At 33.3% G+C, this 16,044-nt stretch overlaps 1 protein-coding gene across 1 annotated transcript in view; it reads right to left on the reverse strand.

The window, feature by feature from the left end:
- SPATA48 (spermatogenesis associated 48) overlaps positions 1-16,044 on the reverse strand; it is an 86,861-nt gene that overhangs the window by 21,713 nt on the left and 49,104 nt on the right. Inside the window, exon 7 of the mRNA XM_031957221.1 lies at positions 15,569-15,676. Within this exon, the coding sequence (XP_031813081.1) occupies positions 15,569-15,676 (108 nt within the window). The remainder of the gene's footprint in view (positions 1-15,568; positions 15,677-16,044) is intronic.

Genomic DNA, 16,044 nt, shown 5'->3' on the forward strand with positions numbered 1-16,044 from the left:
AAACTGTGCATACCCTTTGATCCAGCAGTGTTACTACTGGGATTATATCCCAAAGAGATTATAAAGAAGGGAAAGGGACCTGTATGTGCACGAATGTTTGTGGCAGCCCTTTTTGTAGTGGCTAGAAACTGGAAACTGAATGGATGTCCATCAGTTGGAGAATGGCTGAATAAATTGTGGTATATGAAAATTATGGAATATTACTGTTCTGTAAGAAATGACCAACAGGATGATTTCAGAAAGGCCTGGAGAGACTTACACGAACTGATGCTGAGTGAAATGAGCAGGACCAAGAGATCATTATATACTTCAACAACAATACTATATGATGATCAGTTCTGATGGACCTGGCCATCCTCAGCAATGAGATCAACCAAATCCTTTCCAATGGAGCAGTAATGAATTGAACCAGCTACGCCCAGAGAAAGAATTCTGGGAGATGACTAAAAACCATTACATTGGATTCCCAGTCCCTATATTTATGCCCACGTGCATTTTTTATTTCCTTCACAAGCTAATTGTACAATATTTCAGAGTCTGATTCTTTTTGTACAGCAAAATAACAGTTTGGTCATGTATACTTATTGTGTATCTAATTTATATTTTAATATATTTAACATCTACTGGTCATCCTGCCATCTGGGGGAGGGGGTGGGGGGTAAGAGGTGAAAAATTGGAACAAGAGGTTTGGCAATTGTTAATGCTGTAAAGTTATTCATACATATAACCTGTAAATAAAAGGCTATTAAATAAAAAAAAAAAGGAAAAGAAAAATCAATCAACAAGCTTTAGAGTCATCCTCTCTATTGTGTTCTACCACTTGTATTTACCTTGCATATTCTTATTTATATATGATATCTTTTCATTAGAATCTAAACATCTTGAGGACTGGGATTGTTTTTATTTTTTCTTTGTATATATACCCAACACTTAGCATAATGTCTAGAACATGTTAAAAGCTTTGTAAATACTTGCTAACATTTAAAATATTTACTGTCAGGCACCTAAAACAATACAAAGACATAAATGAAGTAAGTTCCTGCCCTCAAGGAATTTATACTCAAATGCTGTAAACCTGAGTTTGATTCCCCAGGAGTAAGGAGTGGGAAGGAGATTATGGAGCATGAGAATAAGGGAGGTAGAGAGGGAACCCTGCATGTAAGGTCATTAAAAAGTTCACTGTCTTTAGTTAGAGCTTGAATTGTAGATTTGAATTGTAATGTTTCACAGTTGGCATGGTGTTGGAGAAGAGGAAACATGTGATCCCTGGGGCTTAGTCTTTGGGTGGAGAAATTACCCAATTTTAAATCCCACAGGTGGTGCCAGTGGAAAAATGACCCAAGGCAAACAGCTGTAGAAACTCAGCTGTGAGTATCCTTTCTTTGAGAGCCACCCTGAGGTGCCCTATTTTTCCACTCCCTTAGAAAAAAATGGTTCAGTTCCAGTCCATCAAGTAAGATTTAGAAGAGTTTTTTTTAGCTTTCTCTAACCTTTAGCCATTTTTAAAGTGGCTGATTCTTGTTCTTTCCTTATTTGCCAATTTAACTCAAAAAATTAGCATACATTTCTATTATTATCATCATTAGCTGTTGTTTTTGTTCAGTCTTTTTCAGTCCTGTCTTATTCTTCCTGATCCATTTTTTTTTAGTAAAGACTAGAAATTGCTGTTTCCTTCTCTAGCTCATTTTATAGTAATGACTAATATTTATTTAGAGCTTTAATATTTCCAAAAATTTTAAAATACATCATTTCTTATTGAATTCCTACCATGTGCAAGATACTCTGCTAAGTAGTAGGAATATTCTACCATAGAAATTAAATAGTCCCTACCTGTAAGAAATTTACATTCTATTGGGGAACACATCATTTAGTTGTTAGCAATTATGTAATTAGTAATTATGAGAGACATTGTAAAGGGAAAGAGTACTTATGATTAGGGATAGAGGGGTGAAAAGGATACAAAGAAGGACCTCAGTTCAAATCCATCCTCAAATATTTATTAGCTATATAACCTTGGAAAAATAATTTAGCCTTGAGCTACCTCAGTTTTTTCATATGTAAAATGGGGACAGTAATAGCACCTACCTCACAGTTTTGCTGTGAAGCTAAGTTAATATTGCAAAGTTCCTTGCAAACCTTAAAGCACTATATGAATGTTCTCCATTCTAGCAGAAAGTTGCATTTGACATATATATATATATATATATATATATATATATATATATATACACATACATATATTGAAGGATGTTACCAAGAGGAAGAGAAGAGAAGGGGGTGAACAATGTGTGGGGGAGATAGCCTAAGCAAAGGTATAAAGAAAAAGAAGAAGCATTAATTTAAGGGAATAGTAAATTGACCAGTTTGGCTGGACCAGATTTGTGAAGAAGAGAGTATGTGTCGGGGAGAGAGGAAAAGAGGAAGGGGGAAGCCTGGAAAATTAGGTTAGAGTTAGATTGTGAATGGTTTTAAATAGCAAGCTATGGAATGTATATATTATTTTAGAAGAAGCCTTTGAAACTTCTTGAACAGGGACAGATATGCCAGGTCAATTTGCAACTTGTTCTTTTTGAGGAGGTATAATTTAACAGAAGGAGAGTAGAATTAAGAATCAGAATACCTACCAGATTCTATTCTGGTTCTGCTGTGGGAGCTATTTAACCTCACTGATTCAGCTGATTCACTGGTAAAAACAGCATCACAAGATTTTTATGAGGAGTATGAGTAAAATAATAGATATGAAAATACTTTAAAAATATGAGTGTTGTACTGTTACAAGATTTTGACATTCTTAATTGTTAACAGTGTCATTATTCTCTGACCTAAGAAGTGATGAAGGAAAGAAACAATACTCTATAGAAAGCTGCATTATCACCCAATTCAACCTGATCTCCTGTAACTGATTATGGTCGGGGAACATAATCTAGACAGTGCCATGGGACAGACTTCATATGTTGCCCTGAACAAACTACTATTCTATATGGAAATATCAAAGCATTATGCTTTGATATTTCCATATAGAATAGCAATCCTTAAACAATCCTTAAATCCTTGATCTTAAGATCTTTCAATATTTATAAATTATTGAAGATTCCCAAAGAGCTTTTGTTTATGTGAGTTATATCTCTTGATATTATTAGTATAAGAAATGAAAACCTTTTGACATCATTATGAAAATAGTTTTGACCTCATGGATCCCCTGAAAGGATTCTCAAGAATTCCTAGGAACCACACTTTGAAAATAACTTATTAGAAAACATTTCATATATATGAAATTTTAATAAGTAGGAAACTATTATACATATATATAATAGTTTTCTACTTATCCCATTCCCGATGTGAATAAGTTTTTAGGACTGCTAACCCTTCTCCCCCATCTAATGCCTCTGTATCTGTTCTTCTTTTGTACCTCATTTATATAGCATAATTACTATTACATTTTCATATGTGGTTGGCTTTTTAAAATCACATTCAGTTCTGCCCCAGTCTTTCTTTTGGATTACCCAATTACCAATGTCAGTGTTAGGCATATAGCTTACATTTCCAGGTTTAAAGCATAAACCGTCTGTCCTTATTGAGTCCCTTGAAATTAGTTTTTGATGTTGGTTCTTATAAGTATGTTAAATTTTCTATTGAGTTCAGATTTGTTTGAGACAAAATCTTGAAAATCTGAGAGTTCACTAAATGTCCACTTTGGGGGGGGGGTTCAATAATATACTCAATTTTGCTGGATAAATTATTTTTGGCTATAACCCTAGTTTTTTTGATTGTTGATATATAATATTCCAGAACCTGTGTTTTGTGTCATAGCTGTGGATAAATATCGCACAATTCAATTGTAGCTCCAGCACATTTGAATTATTTTGTTTGTTTCTTGTAAATCTCTTTGATCTGGTGGTTTCAAAATTTAGCAATAATGCCTATTGTTTTCTTTATAGGATCTCTTTGAGTTGTTAATCAGAGGGTTTTGTTTTTTTTTCCTATTTCCTCTTTCTACACTTCAGGAGAATTTTGTTTGATTCTTGTATTATTGTGTCAAGATTCTTTCATTAGTCACAGCTTTCAGTCAAAATATTCTTATATTTTCTCTTCTTGATTTGTTCTCTAGATCTCGTTTGTCTTATGCTTACACTCTCTTCTATTTTTTTTTATATTTTAAGTACCCATAGCTATCAGTTTCCCAATCCCACTGTTTTTGCACTCATTAATATGTGCTAGTTCCTTCTCACCTACAGTCTCTGCAGCACAGCTGAGTCTGGCTTTCCTAAATACCAGAGGTTCCCTTAGTCTTCCCAGACTCAGACCCTTGACACTGCCAGCTGCCCTAAAGGTGAGAGTTTCTGTATTTGTGGTTGAGTCTATCTTTGAACACACCTAACTCCAGGGCTCCCCATTTTCTGTGGATCTAGCCTGGAGGTATTTACAATTCACAATGATTAATTCTTAGTCTTAGAGTTCTTCTTAGGGTCTTTTCAGGTTGTTCCAGGAAGACCACTGTCCTTTCCTAGTCTTATTTCTTTTTCACTTGTCTATGTTCCCCTGAGGCACAATTTTATTTTGTTTGTGGGGAAAATCTGGAGAGCTTGGAAATTTCTGATTCACTTTGCCATCTTCCCAGATTTCTCCCCTAATTATTTTTTTTTAAAGTTAGTTGTCATGCTATTAGATGTGTATACAGTCAACACAGATATGTTTTATTAATGTCTTTTAATCAAAATAGAGTTTTCAAACTTATCTTTCTTACAATGCTTTCAGCTCTGAAGCCATAACTATAGCTTCTGATTTTTTGCAATCAGCTGGTACATAATTCTCCCTGCTCCCAAACATCTCATTTAAAATAGTTTAATAGAAGGATGTAATATATTTCTGTTAGAGGTATGTTTTCTATGTAGGCAACCTATTTTTTGGGGTTCTCTATTTTCATTCCATTTGCATTCCATTTTGTTTCTTCAAGAAAATTCAGTCTAAAAGTATTCAAAATTATGTATATACCTGATCACATCCTGATGGAGACAGCAAGAAAAAAAGTAATTTTTCCAGTTCAGGTCTCCTTAGAGAAAGTCAGAGAGCACTATGGACAAGCATGGGCCAGAATCATGTACCTAGGGTAGGTAATGTATCAGGGCAGGAAGAGGTCCTAGATATATACCCACTGGAGCGATACAACTGCAACAGAGACATATCCAAATTGGCATGTTAATCACCCATTCTTTAGTGGGCACAGATGCAAGGTGAACTGAGAAATGTACATAGTGGTAGCATTCCTAGGTAGGCCATTGGTGCACCAAAAAAGGAGAAAATTTAGAAGCCAGTATCAGCAGCAATGGAATTCAGAACCCAGGTGGAGAAGAGAGTCTTATAACCTAAGCTTGTAACCTAACCTGCAGAAATATAACTTCTAGAAAGCAGCAACAAAATTAAAACTTTCTTCCAGAAGTCCTATCCTTCCTGACTGGTTCAAAATTAGGAAGTAGTTTAGAAGAATTAGGAAAAAAAAGGAATTCCAATATTAAAAAGATAGTGGCAGGAACTGAATCTGAAAGAAGAAAATAATTCAAAAGCACCTGTAAACAAAACCTCAGAGAAAAATATAGCCCACACAAAAATTCAGTGGTAATTCCTTAAAATGATGAAAAGTCAAGGAAGAGTTAAATTTAAAAAAAATAAATTAAATGAGAATATTTGAGGAAAATGGAAAAGAAATGAATGCTATATAAGAAAGAATGGAAAAGGAAATGAACAATATGTAACAAGAGGTATAAAATCTTGCTCAAACAACAAACTCTGCAAATTAGAATGGGTCAAATAGAAACCAATGACTCATGAAACAATATTAAAACAAAGAAAAAATCCCAAAATAATAGAAAAAAATTGAAGGTATTCAGCAAAAACAAATGATCTGGAAAACAGATTGAGGAGAAAAAATATTAAAAATCTTCATATTATGTAAATACCATAAGCAAAAGAAAACTCAGACATCCTATTTTAATAAATCTGAAAATAAAATTGCCTAGATATATCTCTTAGAACTAGAGTCTGAAATGAAAATAGAAAGAATCAAACATCACCTTCTATAAGAAACCCTCAAATGAAAGCTTCAATATAGTGAAATTCAGAATTTTAGGTCAAATCAAAAATATTCGAAACAACCAGAAAAGAATTCAAGTACTAAGGCTTCACAGTCAGCATTGCACATAATTTAGTAGCTACTAAGATAAGGGAGAAGAAAGAATATGGGCTTAGAGACCAGAATAACTCAGCCAGAAAAACTGAGTATAATGCTACAGATAAAATAGACCTTTAATAAAAGAGAAGACTTTCAAGCATTTCTTTCTGATGAAAAGAACAGAGATATAGAAAACTTGAAGTTCAAACACAATATATAAGAGAATATAAAATGGTAAATATGAATGAACAATGATAACTAAACGAAGACAAAGTATATAAAATAGAATTTTTTTTAAAGTTACATGTGTCATCTGAACTCTATCACCATCAAGCTTGATAGAGTCCAATTAGAAAAGATCTGGAATGGTTCTGTTATATCTTGATAATTTTAAGAAAAGAATATAGAGAGGAAGAGGAATATACTTAGTGGAAGGGGAAGTTAAGGGTAAGAAAGTTAGGGGAAATGATCTAAGTCAAGGTGTACAAATAGACATTTATACTATCAAGAAGGAAGGGAATGAGGGAAACGGCTGCCACTTGAATTTCACTTTCATATAATTTGGTTAAAAGAAAGAAAAATACACAAATTTGGGTACAGAAATATAATTCACTCAACAGAAAAATAAGAGAGAAAGGAACAAAACAGGCAGGGAGAATTTGAAAGAGGATAGATTAAGAGAATCATTAGTTCTAAGAACAAGCTCTAAGGATACATAAAAGTGTGTACAGCTCTCTAAGGTGACAAAAATGGTAATATGAGAGGGAGTCCTCAAATTAGGGAATGGACGAACAAGTTATTATGTGTAACTGTTATTGGAATACTATGGACTGATCTCTTAACAGAGTAATGATCAATAGTGATTCCAAAGGACTGATGATGAAACATATTATCATCCACATAGCAAAGAGATAAAGGACTCAGAATGCAGAGTAATACAACTGTTTTTGGACATGGACAATATGGAAATTTGTTTTGATAACTGTACATGATTATAATGGGTTGTGTTCTTATGTTCTCAATTGGGGCAGAGGCCAAGGAGGGAAATTTGGAGATGCAAGTTGTGCCTGATTAAAACAAATAAAGTAATATGGCAGTTAAGCTCTTTCTTTACATGTAGTCTCTCCATGCTCTCCCCAATGGTTCTATCAATATTAAGTTGCAAAGTCTTCCACCTTCTATGGTTTTATTCAAGTTTTCTATTGCCAACTTCATGATTTAGTTTTATCTTGCTTTTTTCCTGATAATTCCTTTTTATAAATATCAGATCTTTTTTTAATAAAAAAATCATACCCAATTCGCTTTAATTTCCTTTAAAAGAATTTTAAATATAACTTAATATGTCATTACAGGCCTTTTGTGTGGATTGACTATAATTAGTTATTTTCACTTTTCAGTGACTTTTTGAGATCTTTAATTTATAACATGTATTCATCATATTGCAGGTTTTCTGCTCACTCATTTCCTTATTCCTTCCTTTTCCTTTTTCGAGATTCTTATCCATATCTCATAAGGTTATCTAGCTATACCTCCTTCCCCTTTCCCTTTTCTTTTTAAAAAATTTATTTGTAGGTATTTCTGACTATTCATGCAAATGATATGAGAATCCAGATCTTTTACAACTTCTTCTCTGCTACCTTGCTTAAGTCAGAAAATCCATACTAGATAATACTGAATTCCTTATTGATTATCAAGGTATAAGTGAAAGTTTGAAGGAAAAAAACTATGTTATCTTGAAATTTGTAATAGATAATAGGTTGTGCTGTGGATAGAATGGCAGGTCTGTTTCAGGAAGACTCATCTTTGTGAATTCAAATCCAACTTCATTTGCTAGTGGGACCTGGGCAAGTCATTTAACCCCATTTCCCTTATGTTAAATGGGCTGGAGAAGAAAATGGAAAACTGGTATCTTTGCCAAGAAAACTTTAATGGGGTAATAGAGTTAGCAATGATTGAAAAAAGACTGAATAACAAAAAGGGAAATGATAGACTTAAGTCTGAAGTGGTGAACAGATTTCAAAGAGTACAAAGAAAGGTTCCCTTAGGATCTCATTATCTAAAGTTCCATACAGGAGAGATGGCATGTTCTCCAGAACAAAATTTTAAGGGCACAAACACAAATGATTATGAGGAAGAAGCAATAGGAAGCTACCTGAAGAAGGATACAGCAATGGAAATTTCATAAATCAATTGGATTTTTAAATGAAAAATAAATGGCAATGGCAAATAACTGAAGTGAATTAGAGAGGGGGGCATAGTCCTATAATAATAGGTAAACTAAAGCTCAGAATGAACTGAGGCTGATGATGAATGTTAAGTATAATGAAAAAAAAAGTCTTTTGTTTTAGCTATATAGTAAGAAATATGTCTAATTTTGCTTTCATGTAACAGCCATTTATTAGATCTCTTCTTAGTGTTATCTTTCCTAGAATAAACACTTTCACTTGCATTATTACATTCTGGTTTGGTATGATATCTGATCTTCTTGATATCATGCCTGAACTAGTCTGAATGCACACCAATTTACTAGTGCTCTTCTTTGAATGTGGTACTAATAACTGAACACATTACTTAGGATATAATCCAGATGTGTCTCTATATGGGCAGAGGATAGTGGGATAATATATCTTTTAAAAAGCCTAAAATCCCATTTTTAGTTATTTTTTATGTGTCATGTTACTCTATTATTCATGTTTTTCTTTCTAATGAAATCATCTCTTGCCATGTTTCTCATTTTGCCTTTTTTTTCCTAACAAGAACCACTTTTAGACAAACTACAACAGAAATGTTCAATGAGAAAATGAGACCGAAGAAAAGTGAAGAGGCAGGAAAAGAGCACATAGATGCTGTCATCAAGTTCAGATAAACTAGATTCCAGGATATTGTTGGGGAATAGTTTAGAAGAGATGACCTCTGAGATTTTTTTTGTAATTTTGAGATATGGTGATTCTGTGCAATGATGACCAGGCATCATTTGAAAAGTACTACTATTTCCAGGGGAATTATCAAATGATTCTTGCTTTATAGAATAGTGAATAAAGTAATTAAAAGTGAACCACCAAAAAGAGTAAGAGTAACAGAAAGGGTTCATCAAAGTTATCAATTTTCTTGAGACTAATATGCTGGCTAGAACTGGCTGAATCAACCCTAGCCTAATATATAGTGGTGACAAATCTGAGACCAATTTTGCTACAAATAGAAAAAGAATATTAATCAATTGACTTCTTAGGAAAAGTTTGAGGAGAAATCATGAAATGAGGAGAAATGAAAATTATGTCAAGACCAAATTTCAAGACCAAAATAATAAATACTAATAAAGAAAAGAAAAGAAGGTTTTGTTTTTGTTTTTGTTTTTTTTAAGGAAACTTTGCAACCTTGGAGGACATCTAGTGCCCAATCTGATAATCACAAGTTTAACATATTCAGACTTGTGTTCTGTTCCCAAATATAATCCACAAAGAACTTAACTTTCTTCTTTCAAAATAGCACGTTGTCAGATTGATAATGTAATTGAATGATGTTAAACTTGAATAGTAAATTAATTCTAGAGCATTTAACATATAATAAAGTGGCCCTAGAAATGTGATCATTTTAATAACTAAAATAGCCTACAGGAATGATTTTATCAGTGTTTAATTCTTTAGCAAAAACGAATTTGAGAACTATTTATTTGTAGTGTTTCCATATTAGACACAGGTCAGATTGTAATTTTATTTTATAAATTAAAATATGGATTTGTGAGAAGAAATATACTTACTAAATTGTTATATATCTTGAATATTTACATCAAAGGCAGATTCTCATATGCTGCTTTAAAATAGCTATGAATCAACATGTTTCTTAAAAGTAATTGCCTTTATAAAATGATGAAAATTTTTGTGAGTAATGATGTGTGTATTATCTATCCTTTCTATAATTCAAAAAATATACAGATATATAAATTAATCTAAATCAAATAAGTTGAGCCACTAAGTCACATAATGGGAAAGCTTCCAGGAAAACAAAACATTTTAAACATTTTAAAAGAAAACAATTATCATAATTTTAAGCCTTCAGAGCATACCTTCAATCTAATATCCTGCAGCTGAAATTGCAATTTCTTTCCATAGATGCATGAAATTATATTGTTCTCTTTTAAATATTTTTACAGAAGTATATTCTGACAATGTATTCTACAATCTTTGCAGTGGGAGTGGAGGTGGGGACGGGTGGGAGGTTGAAGTGCCAGACCTGTTTTGTCAAAGACAGTTTCTGAGGTGGAAACTCCACCAATGCAGATCTGTTCTTTTCTAATTTATAGCCTTCAGATGTTTGCATGGGACACTTGCCTAGGGTCCCACATAATATATATGTCAGAAAGAAGGCTTGAACCTATCCTGACTTTGAATCCAAAACTCTTTGTTCTGTGCCATGCTGTCCCTGTTTAACATCGGAATCACCCTGAATAAATGAATGATGAATGAATGGGGAAAAAAATGTGTTATGACCTTCGTAGTAAGTAATATGAAGGCAACTATAAAACTAACATAATCCCTGCTCTCAAGATGATTGTTCTAATACAGGGGAACAATATAGGAAGTTTTAGCAGCAAGTCAGATGGAATGGTCCAATGGTTCTTCGGGTAACATCGGGCAAATGTTAAAAAAATCTTCTTCAATGTCATATCCACTGATAAGGTTGTATAAAAGATTCAGGGAAGACTAGCATCTCTAATGTGAAGGTTTGCTAAGCCCTTTTGAGGATTGTTCATCCAACTTAAGTGTCCACCTGTAGCATGCACAGTGGTTACACTTTGGTAAACTGTTTCAGCAGATGGACTTAATCAAGTTGAAGGTAACTGACAGGCTTCAAATCTGTCAGAGAATTAGGGAGGTGTCTATCAAGCATGTGAAAACTCTCTTTGGTAGAATGGGCAGCTAAGAATAATTTTTCCAATAGCCATGAAAATGGCTGAACTAGGTGCTATGGTATGCTTAGAGTTTGGCCAGACATCAAAATCACCAAGATTATCCTGCATCCTGTACCATTGCATTGACTTTTGTATGTCCAATAGACCTTAAGGAATTAAGAAGAAAGTGTGACGCTGATGACTACACAATTCTGCTTTACTTAAATCCAATTCATATTCAAATCAAGACATCCCCTGTGATATCACCGGTCCTCTTCAAAATGAAGGATAAACAACATTCATTGATTAAACTCCATCTCTTTCTGATATTGTGCTGTTTGACAATGGCATGTATTTTGAAAAGAACTTTTCTTTCCCACATCATCTGTAGTTGGGACTTCCAGGAGATAGGGACTATAGCACTTATAGAGTCAGTTGCCAAGTTGGACCTCAACAAAAGGAGAATAGGTTTCAGGATAAGATGGAAGCAAGAATGGTAACAGTGGTTTTCCTGGGACTTTTGGGAGCAGGGTCCATGTACCCAGTGGATTCCGAGGAGACATGGTAATTAAGGTGGTGGTTCATTTCACATAAGTCATCTTTTTCTCCTGCTTCCACAAAATACTCTCTCAAGACTAATAGATCTTTATGAGGAAAAAACCCCATAAAATCAATAAATATATAATGAATATCTACTGTGTGGTGGGAAGGCAGTGTTGGGTCCTAAGATTTTTAATAAAGCCAGATGTACACCAATTTAGAAATTAAATAAAGTCAGTATTAGAGGTGACAGTCAAATCCATATCTTTGCCTGTTCTTTTAATGTTCTTGAAATAGCTTAAAACTATTTCTCTAACATGAGACACCTTTCTTCCCCTTATTATGTAGTGAATAAATACTTTTTTTCTAAGTAAGTTGTATGTTTCCTTTAGTTATTATTTTGCAATTCTTCAAAGCTTCAAAATGCTAAATGATAGGCATTAATTAATCAACAATCATTTGTTAAGTGTGTATTATGTGTCACAAATACCTCAATTGAAGCAATGCTTTTTTTTTTTTTCCTGAGGTAATTGGGATTAAGTGACTTTCCCAGAGTCACACAGATAGGAAGTGGTACGTGTTTGAGGTCAGATTTGAACTCAGGTCCTCCTGACTTCAGGGCTAGTGCTCTATCCACTGTGCCACTTAGCTGCCCCTGCAATACTTATTTTTAAGGAATTTACATTCTATCAGGAGAGACAAGTACACATGTAAGTATACACACACATGAAATATACATTCATACCCATATATACATCCAGATAAATACAAGTAAATATGATATAGTTAGCAAGAAAGGGAATTAAATTTGGAGAATCCAGATAGGCTTCTTATGGAAGGTGCTGTTTGAGTATCATCTTGAAAGAAGAGAGGAATTTTAAGGCAGCAATGAGGGAAGAATGATTCCAGATATGGAGAATGGATGAACAATGAGAGTCATTGAAATGGCAGATAGAGTTCTGTGTATGAGAAAGAAAGAAAAGGTGAATTTGGTTGGACTGTTAAAGCCAAGAAGAAGAAGAATATATAGTGAGTCTGAAAAAAATAAGCTAGTACTAGGAATAGAAGAGCTTTAAAAGTCAAATAAAGGAGTTTCAATTTATCCAAGAGGCAAAAGGGAGTCACTGGAGTTTGTTGAATTGGAAGTGATAAATCTTTTAATCTTCAATTCAGTGAAATCACAGGCAACTTTATGAAAAATGATGTAGAGTAGGGAAGGAGTTGAGACAGGGAGACCAATTAAGGAAGTATTGTAATAGTCTAATAGGACTAGTAATCATTAGTATAAGGGATATAAATAATAAATAGGTTACATTTACTATTGTAAACTAGAAATGGAAATGGTTCATATCACTCTTATGTCTGTCTTTGTTCCTTCCCCAACAAAAATCAAGTTGTTCTAAATCTTGACCTCTCTGTAACATAGTATCCTTAATGGTAAAAATGTATATAAAAATACCCATCATTACCTTTTTCACAGGGTTGTTATATAAATTAGTTGAAATGCTAATTTGAAGGATGATGAATATTTACAAAAAATATAAATTGCCCAATTAACAATAAACAGAATACTTAAATTACCCTATCTTAGAAAAAGAAATTGTAAAAATGAACTCCCTAAACCCAGTGATGTAGCTGAGGTAGCAAAGTAGTTATAGGCACTGAATGATGTGCTTTAGGAGAGCACTAAAAATTGGCATTCAGTCACATGAAGAATTCACAATGGCTATTCTCTTTGGCATAGTAGGGGGATGAGTCCTTCCAAATTCCCTAATAACACAAATAAGGTGTTGATAGTAAACTAGGAAGAGCAACATCAGAGAAAGAAAACTAAAGATCAATTTCCCTAATGAAAAGTGCTGCAAAAAATTTAAATAGAATTCTAGCAAGAAAATTTCAGCAATTGGCAACAAGGATCATAAACTATGATCAGGTGGAATTTATACCAAAAATCAACACTAGTTCAATATTAGGAAAGCTATCCACATAATTGACACATCAATAACAAAAACAATAAAATTATATGATTATCTCAAAAAATAGAAAAAAAAAAGTTGTGACAAATAGAACCCATTCCTATTAAAAACAGTAGAAAGTGAAGGAATAAATGTATCTTTTCTTAAAACAATAAGAAGAATCTATTTAAAACCATCAGCAAGTATTATTTGTACAGAAATGAATTGAAATCTTCCCCATAAGATCAGGGTGAATCAATGTCCATTATCACCATTATTATTCAATGTTGTGCTGGAAATGCTAGGCAGAGCAATAAGAAAAGGAAACTGAAAAAATTAGCATAGGCAATAAAGAAACAAAATGAACACTCTTTGTAGCTGATATGATAATATATTTAGAGAACCTAAAATAGTTAACTAAAAAACTAATCAAAATAACTAACAACTTCAGCTAAATTGCAGTTATAAAATAAACCCACTTAAATCATCAGCTTTTTTATATTACCAGTAAAACCCTGCAGCAAGAGATAGAAAAAGAAATTTCATTTCAAAATAACTATATGCAATATGAATAGTTGGAAGTCTATGTGCCAACCCTCCCTCCCTCCCACCCCTGGAACTATGTGTACACAATCACAAATTTCACACAGATTCAGATCTAAACAAGTGGAAAAAATATCAATTGCTTGTGAAAAACCAAGTCTATATTATGAAACTCATAATTCTACCTAAATGGATTTACTTATTCCATACCATACCAATCAAACTACTAAAATTAATTTATAGAGCTGGACAAAATACTAACAAAATTCATCTGGAAGAAGAGAAGTCAAGAATATCCAAGGAATTAATGAAAAAAAAAAACCCAACATGAAGAAAAGTGGCCTACTAGTACTGGATTTCAAACAGTATTACAAAGTGATAATCATCAAAACAATTTGATACTGCTAAGAAATGAGTTGTGTATCAGTGGATAGATTAATTACACAATAAACAGGAGTAAATGCCCATAGTAAGCTAGTGTGTGATAAATACAAAGGTCCAAGCCTTTGGGATAAAAACTCACTATATGACAAAAATTGCTGAGGAAACTAGGAAAACAATATGGCACAAATTAAATTTTATGGATCAACAACTTACCTTAAATGATAAGATAAATCAAATGAAAACATGATTTGGATATAAAGGCTGATATTATAAGCAAATTGGGAGAAGATAAAATAATTCAGTTTCTTAAACTGTGTGTTGTGACTTTAGGGGTTTTGTAACTAAATGTGGGGGGCTGCAAAATTATGACTTATTATCAGTAAATATTTGATTGGCATATTTATTATATATATGTATATATCAGGTGTCGTGTTTATTTCATCATACTAGCAAAGATAACACACCATTCTTCACATGTAAAAAATGTCATGGTGGATCTCATTCTCCAAATCATTTTCCTCCATCAGCATCTGATCAACAGCATTCTTTTGCAATGTCTTGTTTTAAAAATAGTTTTCATATAGGTGTGTAGGATCATGAAATTTTACATTTAAAAGAATCTTAGAAATCTTTAAGCACAGTTTTCCACTTTACAGATGATAAAGATGAGTTTCCAATTGAGTAAGTGTCTATGGTCATATGCACTAAGTAGAAGTATAATTTAAACACAGATTCCTTAATTCTAAATTCTAAAAGAAAGGGGGCATAGTAGATAGAATTCAGAGTGCAGATGGTCTGGGTTCAAAACTTGTGTCTCACTCATATAGGCTCTGTCTGTGATTCTGGGCAAGTCATTCAATCTCTCAGTGCCCCTAGGTGAATTTTATAAGAACAAAAATCATGGAATAGTACATTGGTTTTATCGTTGGGAGTTGCCTAGTGAGATGGAATTACAGTATTTGTACCCAAGTTTCCAAATTCAGAACTCTGCAAGCACATATCTTTCTCAGCAATAGAACCATTTTTCTTCATTTATAACTAAATTAATCATTAATTTCTAGCATTAATAAATGTCCATTTTTATAAACTCACTGGTTCATAATTGTATGAAGTATCTTTGAAGCCCGAGGCTTGCCCAAAGATTTAAGGTCACCATCAGGATTATCTCTGTCGTCGGGGTTTAAGGACTCATTATGACCACTGTGGGGATAAAAGAAGTAAATTATATATAAGAAAAATGGGAGGGATAGTAGAACTACTTTCTAAGTTTAATAGTCTATTTACTAAGATGATTTGGAAGAGCAAATGCCAAGATACTCATGCCACAGTATGCCTTTAGGAGCACAAATTTAGATGTGAAAGGAAGTAGGAAAACTATCTAAACTTCTCATTTTACACATGAGAAACTGAGGAGAGAGATGAAGTGCCCAAAGGCACCCAATAAGCAGAGCTGAAATATAAGCCAAAATCCAGAACTCTCCATGGTAGCTCACAATGCCTGTTTTTGAAATCATAGGGTCTGGACCATTTTATTGAATCTAACTCTGTGAAGTAGATAGTTTAAGGAA

This window comes from Sarcophilus harrisii, chromosome 1 (assembly GCF_902635505.1).
Source record: "Sarcophilus harrisii chromosome 1, mSarHar1.11, whole genome shotgun sequence".
Taxonomy (NCBI): domain Eukaryota; kingdom Metazoa; phylum Chordata; class Mammalia; order Dasyuromorphia; family Dasyuridae; genus Sarcophilus; species Sarcophilus harrisii.